Source organism: Olea europaea, chromosome 10 (assembly GCF_002742605.1).
Source record: "Olea europaea var. sylvestris chromosome 10, O_europaea_v1, whole genome shotgun sequence".
Lineage (NCBI taxonomy): Eukaryota > Viridiplantae > Streptophyta > Magnoliopsida > Lamiales > Oleaceae > Olea > Olea europaea.
In genome coordinates this window covers 45,795,942-45,804,394 of record NC_036246.1, presented here as the reverse complement: position 1 = coordinate 45,804,394, position 8,453 = coordinate 45,795,942, and the positions used below count along the sequence as shown (strand labels likewise).

General features: G+C 33.2%; 2 protein-coding genes across 4 annotated transcripts; both read right to left on the bottom strand.

The window, feature by feature from the left end:
• Window positions 1-1,232: 1,232 nt before the first annotated feature.
• On the bottom strand, window positions 1,233-2,112 carry LOC111402806 (glucan endo-1,3-beta-D-glucosidase). Of its 3 annotated transcripts, none has more exons than XM_023031134.1 (4): window positions 2,016-2,112; window positions 1,892-1,941; window positions 1,466-1,700; window positions 1,233-1,345 (listed from the first exon to the last, which is right to left on the bottom strand). In XM_023031134.1, exons 1-4 carry the CDS (start codon window positions 2,062-2,064, stop codon window positions 1,320-1,322), a joined length of 360 nt encoding a protein of 119 aa, XP_022886902.1. In that variant the 5' UTR covers window positions 2,065-2,112; the 3' UTR covers window positions 1,233-1,319. The 3 variants fall into 3 exon arrangements, with proteins under 3 accessions (XP_022886902.1, XP_022886904.1, XP_022886903.1); XM_023031136.1 differs by having other exon boundaries at window positions 1,466-1,625; XM_023031135.1 differs by having other exon boundaries at window positions 1,892-1,923.
• A 3,404-nt stretch (window positions 2,113-5,516) lies between these two features.
• On the bottom strand, window positions 5,517-7,104 carry LOC111402555 (protein Jade-1). The gene is made up of 2 exons (XM_023030939.1): window positions 5,949-7,104; window positions 5,517-5,781 (listed from the first exon to the last, which is right to left on the bottom strand). The coding sequence occupies exons 1-2, from the start codon at window positions 6,897-6,899 to the stop codon at window positions 5,728-5,730; spliced, it is 1,005 nt and encodes a 334-aa protein (XP_022886707.1). The 5' UTR covers window positions 6,900-7,104; the 3' UTR covers window positions 5,517-5,727.
• Between the last annotated feature and the right edge of the window lie 1,349 nt (window positions 7,105-8,453).

The window sequence follows — 8,453 nt, the reverse complement described above, 5'->3', positions numbered from 1 at the left end:
GTGAAATGCACGAAAAGTAATTTTCGAGGACTGAATTATAAAAACAGAAATTATGCAGGGACAAAGGGATAATTTCGGGAGAGTAGAAAATCAATTCTGATTTTTGGAATGAATAAAAATCGGGGTATGGGGATCTATTTATAGATGTTGAAAGGTTGTGTCCAAAAGACACAAACCGCCACTTTGGACAGTCAACCGTCACTTGGACAGTCAACGGCCACAACCTGCTAAATTCTAGAAGCACCGTACCACGTGTCACACACAGAAAATTTGGGGAAGAAAAAAATAACATAAAATATATTATTATTATTATAATAATAAAATAATATAATTAAATGTTATTTTACCAAAAAATATATATCAGCTTGGCCCAAACCCACGACCCGTGACCGTGCCGAGCCGAGTCCGCCGGTCGGACGGACGGCAGCGCGCGCGTGTGGGTTTTGGCTTAACCTACTAGCATGTAAGTTCTCTCCCCCTCAAAGACTATTGGTACCCCTTGGGGCCCAAACCCAAATCCCAAACTTGAGCTATATAAGGTGGTTTATATTCTTCTAGTTTTCCTATGTGGGATTGGGATTTTTCAATTTTCCACCTATTTTATTTCAATATCAAGTGGGCATCTTTTGACCTTAATTTCTCATTCACCCTAAATTGGTTTTGAGAAAATAAATATACCATATTAATCTACTCATGGAGTAGAACACATTAACAATTCCTAAATCCAAATTTTTTGCCCAATAATTTGTTTCATTTCTAATTTTTTTAATTTTTGACCCAATTACCTATTTTATTGTCTCATTTCTTAGTCCAACAAGATCCAACCCACTAAATAACCCTAAACACCAACATTAAAGTGCATAACGTTGTCTCGACTCTCGCAGTCTCGCTGACATTCCAAAACTTATATAATTGTCGACCGACGCTGTGACCTCCGCCAACCGAAATTTTAACCGTAGCGATCATTTGAATAAGGTAGTCTACTAGTCTCTGACATTTCAAAACAATTGAATGTGTCATTAGTTGTATTTATATAATGTTATTATAAATGTTAAAAAATTTAATTATAGTACAGAATCGAACGGAACCGAACCCAAATGGTTCCATAATTATATTTGGACCCGATGGTTCCATTTACTAAATACCCAAAAATTTGGTTTCGGTTCGGTTCAGTTACCCACGCCCACCCCTAGTAGACACGATTATAGGGAAAAATAAAAGGAAAAAACATATAATAAATGAGACTTTCTTTCAGCATTAACGATTCCTATATTCATAAAACAATTCAAATCTCATTTCTTTGCAGATCCGAATCATCCTTATCCATAAATGCAGCTCCCATAGCCTGTATCCACGAAAAAACATTATTCAGAGATTATCAAAATGATTCTCTCTAATTTTTTAAAAAGGAGGCACTACGTATAATAAATTTTAATATTTGGAGATTTTTTGTTTTTAATCTTACTTGGATCAGTTAGTACAACGAGTCCTGAGTTCCCAAAATAGCAGTTCCAATGGTTCCTTCCCTTAGACTGGTAATATAGATCCATGGCCACTGAAGCATGGTTAATTAGATTATCTGGTACAAAGCAAGAGCAACCCTTCTGCAGAACCCTACAATCCACCTGCGAACACGCATAGTTAAGATTTGCCAACAGAGTGCCTTGTTCGGACGAAGGTTTCGCCACGCACCATGTTTTCTGCAACACAACCACACGATTCTCGATAAATTTGGAGTTAGGCAATTTCTTTTTGTTCATTTCTATTTCCTAAGTGAAATTCTTGGTGTGTATCAGTCAGTACTAAGTATTAAAGAAGGAAAAAAAGTTAAAATATTGTTCATTATATAATTTGTTTCGATCTTGTATATTGAATATGCACTTGAAGTTACCTGTTGGTTCGCCAATGTTAGGCTCCCAAGTACTGCAGAAACATTATTAGCTGATTATTCAGTTTTAGGGTAAGGTTCAGACGAAAAAAAAAACCGGCAAGAAAAGAAAACATAGAAAATCTACCTGAAATGAAATAAATGAGGAAAAGAGATGGATGAGTTGCTTTAGCCATTGGTGACTTCTATGCAGAGTTGCACTTTCTATAAACTGAAGTAGTACAAGTGAGAGTGATTATTTAGTGTGTGTGTGTGTGTGTATATATATAAGGATCAAGAAATGTCCAATATTTTTAAATAAGGGGAAAGGACAAATGGGATTAACGGCTATAATCCTTCTTATGAGCCGTTAACTAGAAATCTTTGTGGATAAGAAGGGAGCCAAGAGTGCAAATATTCAAATGTGGCTCTTGACCTTTTCATTGTTTTATCTTTGCTCTTCAATTCCCACTAAAAGTCAGGTCGACATATTTGGTACAATAAATTTAATAATAGATAATATAGATGATAAGATAATAGATTAATTTTGTCACACGCATAAGTCTAATTTCTTAATTATATATAGTGGTGTCGAATTAGTCGAGCTTACCAATAGGACATTGATGATCATACTAGAAATTCAGGGCATGTTTCAATCACATTTTTTCAAAAAAATACATTCTTAAACAATGATTTGACATCATTTCAACTACACATTTTTCAATAACCTGATATTGTACGCAAATTCAAAACTTTTTTTTATTTTTTAACCACACATTTTCTATTAATACACTATTCAAAAATGCATTCCAAGAAAAATAATGTGACTCAAACAAGGGCTCAATCCAATACACTAAATTAATGGGGTAAAAATATTTTTTTTCATGATCTAGAGTTTACAATATTTTACTCCAAACTAAGGGAATGATAAATTATTTGATATGAACAAGTTTTTGAATCACTTTCCTTGCTCATTTGCAAGAAAAAAAAATATTCTTTTTGATAATTAAAGTTTATAAAATAAAAAAATAAAAATCAATACATCGTACTACCACGTAAGTAGCCACTAGCCAATTAGTAGGTCAACCCTGCTAGAAGGCCTTGTGTGGCCCCAGCTATTGGAGTAGCCCTGGATGAGGAGACTTATCTTTAGTAGGTAGCATTTCAAAAATATACAGAATAATATTAATTGGTTACATTGTACTTTTGACTTGTAGAATTTTGAGATTAACGGTCGTTTAAGATTTGATTTATCGATCAAGAAGAGAAGCACGTGAATCGATCTATTCTAGTATTAAGTGCCTTCAACTTTTTCCTTTACATACTCCAATAAAAGGGTCTCTCACATTTTATTTTATTTTAAAGTTATAAATTGACAAATTGTATTTTTTTTTTCTCACATAAACTGATAAGGTTTTAGCCTCTGTTTGATTCCCATTAAATTACATTTCATTACATTTTATTTTTCTCTCTCCTATTTTCAACCATACAATCTTTCATAAAATAATATTACACGTAAATCGAAAATTTTTCCTTCTTTTTCAACCACTCATTTTTTCAACAAAACACTATTCCTCCCATTTTCATTACCAAAAATGGGGGCCAAACGGGGCTTAATTATTTGATTATAATATAAAAAATTAAACTCGATCTTTCAATCATTACATATAAGAGCACTTATCAGTAGTGAGATTAAAAGTACTGTAGTAGTTTGTCTCAAATTTTAGTGGGTATAGGAGTTTTGATTGAAATGGTCTTAAAGAAATCAAAATTATAGATTGAGAAAAAGAATCGTCGCATTTTCACAAACTTGCCGCTCGAGCAACTCCTACATATTTTCTGAGCGGCGGAGCTATTGCCAACCTATTGCTATCGTGTCGCTCAAGCAGCAGGGTTATTTTGCCCCGGCCAGTCTCGCATGTTGACATGTTTTTAGACCCCTATCCATCTACAACTTGATTTCTAGAGTTTATATATATAAGTCACGGCTTATATTGTTTCTATAACATTCATACAACATTTTGAAAGTTTTAAATCTTAATTAAGAGTATTGAGATCTTGTTGTAAAAATAATTACTATTGATTATAGTGAATTTCTCCTCCCTTGCCCATGGTTTTTTCCGATCTTGGATTTTCACATAAATCTTGATGTTTTTAGTTTGTTCTTATTTATTTTATTATGAGGAAATTACTAGAAATGTCTACTTTCATATATCCATTTGTAAAAAATGTCCATCATTGCAAATCCTTACAAAAATGTCCATTTTGAAATAATCTAGACCAAAATGCCCTTGTTAACAATTTATAATTCCCCACAAGGACAAAAATGGACATTTTTGCAATTAAAAATTTTATTGGCCAATAAAATTTTGACACGTAACCGACCTTACTAATTTCAAAAGTCACATGTCAAATCACAATAAATGCTATTTTTCTCATTGACACAGAAATATCGAGAACTACTTTTCAAGTGTAGAGAAATTTCATGTTCAGAATGAAATGTTACTCTAGACATTTAATATGTTAATAACAACATTTAAAATGTCGAAAACATTTAATATTGTAATTTGACGTGTGTACTTTGAAAATATAAACGGGGTTCAAATATCGAAAATGACATTTGAAATGTCGAAAATATCATTTTAATATAACTTCTCATAGAAGCTACTTCTCGTAATCTGTGAAAAATTGGGAAAATTTTAATTGCTTCATTTTTTCATTAAGGGTATAATAGACAGTTTAGTACTAAATTTAAAAATGGGACATTTTTGAATTGACACCCATAAAATTGAACATTTTTTAAAATGCCTCTTTTATTATTGTCATTATCTTGCGTTCAATTCATAACAAGTGATATAAGAAAAAGATTGATTATTCCGTATGGCAAAGATAAAATATGATATTTTGTTATTCAATCGAAACACGATATTTGCTTTATGGCTAGTGAAGATGCAAGTGGTTCACGCAGATGAATTTGGAGAAAGCCTTGCTTGGCTTTAAGAAGATGCCTTCAACCTAGACGTAAGATGAAAGGTAGCATAAGAATCGGAAAGCCCAATCTCAAATTCATCTACATTTATTGAATTAAATTCTGCAGGATGTTCTAAAGGAGAAAATTGCAACTGCATTGTAATTGAAAGTTGGAACAACTTTATATGACAAAGAACTTGACCAATACGTTATACTTGAAACAACGCTGAAAAGTTGAGTGCAACAGGGGATGCTGCTCACGAAGGAATAATTGCTTTAAACATGAAAATGGTTCAAGCCAACTCTCAGTTGAGTGCAGCAAGGATTGTTGCTTACGAAGTTGTTGCTGTTCAGTTTGTACCAACTTAGTGGTAGATCACCTGAATGGTACTACAAAGGAGCTTTCGACTTGGATAACCAAGGGGGAGGATGAACATCAAGTAACGGCAAAGATGACTTATTTTTTTTATGAATTGTGGGGGTGGTGTGAGGAGGTTTATGCGAATTATGTGTATGAATCCTTAAGAGATTCATATCATGTAACATAATGTTTAGTTTGATTAGGATGTATATTGAGAAGAGACATTAGTTTATGCAAGTATTGGCCTCTATAAATTTAGAACCATTTGAATGTTCATACCAAAATTTCAAGTTTTATCATATTCCATATCCAAGAAAAGAAAAGTAAAATTGAATGCCATTCAAAATTAGCTAAAGTAAAATTGTAACAAAGTTGACAATCTCCTTAATCCAATCCAAAATCACTTATTTTAAACTAGAAATCAAACCCCTACTTTATCACAAAGAGAACCTATTTCCCACATACTACAAGATCAAAACACTAAAAATCACCATTTCCTGACCAATAAAATAAATAAAATAACTTCTTCCTATTTCTTGTGCTCCTCTCTAGCCACAATCTTGAACTTCCCCGTTTGTTCTTGCTGCAAAATTCGAACAAAATCAGAAACAGACAACTAAAAATTGTCAACAAAACCACAAAAATAATCAATTCATCAGCATAATTGAATAGAATAGAAAGTCTTGAAGACTACATCAACAAGTAGAGAGAGACAAAAAAATGTAAACAAGATGTCCATAATGTCATTACCTTCTTCCACAAATCAGTGTGGGTTCTGCAGAAGCCAGCAACAATAGCCCCACTATTTCTTCCTTCTTTATACTCAATGCACAACTCTTCTTTCAATCCACAAGTAACATGGAAAGCCAAAGGGCACTTAGGTTCAGAACAATCAATCACGCACCCATTTTTAGCCCTGCAAATGTAGCATTTTTTCTCCCACCGCCACTTTGGCACCTTGGTGCAATCAATTCCTTCTCTGCCTTCAGGGTCACTGAAGAACACTTCTGGCACAAACAGTGCACACACAACATGAGCCCACTTGCCATCTTTTGTGGGCTTCAATGCACCACCGGTTACAGGGCAGAGGCAGCAAGAAAATGCCTTTGAGGTAGCGTCTTTCTGATTCTTCAAGCATTGGGCGCAAAACCAATCACCTTCTGGGACACCCTTTGTGAATGGATGGCCATAACATGTGGTGTGAATCATTAAATCACAACCATCGCAAAGCACAATGGGATCTGTTGGATCCCCATCTGTGCTATCACATATAGCGCACACAATCCCATCATCGTCATTTTCCTTAACGTCTTCTTCTTCGTCTTTACTTTCAACCTCGATTTTTTTTACTTCACCTTCAGGTCCTCCTGGAATACATATTTCCTTTGCTTCCTGCAAGTCTTTTTGCTGGTTTTCTTGTTTTCCAGCATCAAATGATGGAGTGTATTCGACGTTGAGATCGAACGGTTGAATGGCATAAACCCTTTTCTTGGCCGGCAAGCGGTAACCATTAATGGCCGTGGGACTGGGAAGAAAAGGTGGTGAATCTCGGGATTCCTTACGCTTTTTGGCCGGAAGGCATAAAGGGGTCATCGGATTGTCTTTCGATTCCTGGAAATTATCAATATTATTTTCTTCTAGTTCTTGTTGCATCAGCCTGAACCTTTTCAGAGGAGGCAACCCATGAAATCTGCCCTCCATTCTGAGAGATCACAAAGAAAGGTGCGAAACTGGATTTTGAAGTTTGAAGGGGTTGAATTAAGCAGAGCGAAGATTCGAAGATAACAATGGAATAGTAAATCTTGAAGCTACTATAATAAATTGGAGGATTTCAAAGCGGCGGGAAGTCGAAACTATGAGAGTGAAAAATCAAAAAATATGTGAAAACGTTAAAAATTGGCGGTGCTGGATTTCGATTTTGATTTGAACGAACTAATTTGAATATGATAAGAGGAAATTTTCGCAAGGCGGTACAACAAATTGGAAAATTTTCATCTTCCGTTTTCGTGCACTTATTTTTGTTTTTGAGGAGGATTGGGGATTTGGCGCCAAAATTCAATTTGGATAAGTTAAGGATTAAACCAGTACTAATTTATAGATTTGAATTTGCCTGATTCCCCATTTTAAGGGCTGCTTGTTAGTGATTTTTTCTCCCAAAAATTTAATTTTTTTACCGTTATTTCATTATTTCAGTCGTCATATTTGACTTCTTCTCTTACAGGTAGATCCTACTTTTCTCTTAACGGTCAAAAAATCAATTCTCAAAATCATTCCCAAACATGCTCTAAACTTTTGCCCGCACTTTTTTCGTCTCTTTGTCTTTGGAATTCTTTGACTTGTTTGGAAGAGATGAACATTGAATATCATGGAATCTAAAACTTTTTAATCATATATTTGATTGATATTTTTGAAATCTACTAAAAAATTAATTTTATTCTTTATCAAATAAGGCATTGAAATACCATATTACTATTTCAATATTGTCAAAATCTTTTGACTCTAGTGAATTATACTTTTCTTTTCCTATGATTTATTGTTATTTACAAATAATAATCACAGAAAGACATCATGCATATCAGAATATATTATTTTATTTGGACTATGGTTCTCGTTAGTCTCAAACACATTTTATTTTAAGCTTACTTTCGATCACATATTTTTATAATAAAATATTTTACACGTAAATATTAAAAAAAAAATCGAGTTAAAAAGTAAGAAAATTTTTGGATTTATATGTAAAATTATCTTATTGAGAGAATGTATGATTGAAAATGAGTTTTAGGAAATTGGCTCAAATAAGGGTAGTCCTAGTAACAATTTATGATCAAAGATCTATTCGTAGCCTAAAATGAATTATTTGCCCATCATATTTTTGAAAACATGACAAATACAAAAGTGTGATAAAATGTTTCTTTCAATTCAAAGCACCCAAGCAGAAAAATCATTGCGAACAAAATGTTGAAGATAAGAATTTGAGCGAAAAATTTAGGCACAAAAATGTTACAATGGTCAAGTATTATTGGATTTTTTTTTTTTTTTTTTTGAGTAATGTTATTCATTGTGAATATTATCTATAGTCGTCGTACGTGGCATATATATATCAGTTTATTATTTGATACATTAATATAATAATTTTTTATTGCTTATGCATCAATAATAAACTGACATATATTTATCACGTAAGACGACTGGCCAGTAGTCTTCACTATGAATGTCGTTATTCTTTTTTTTTTTTTTCCACACATTTGTTTTTGA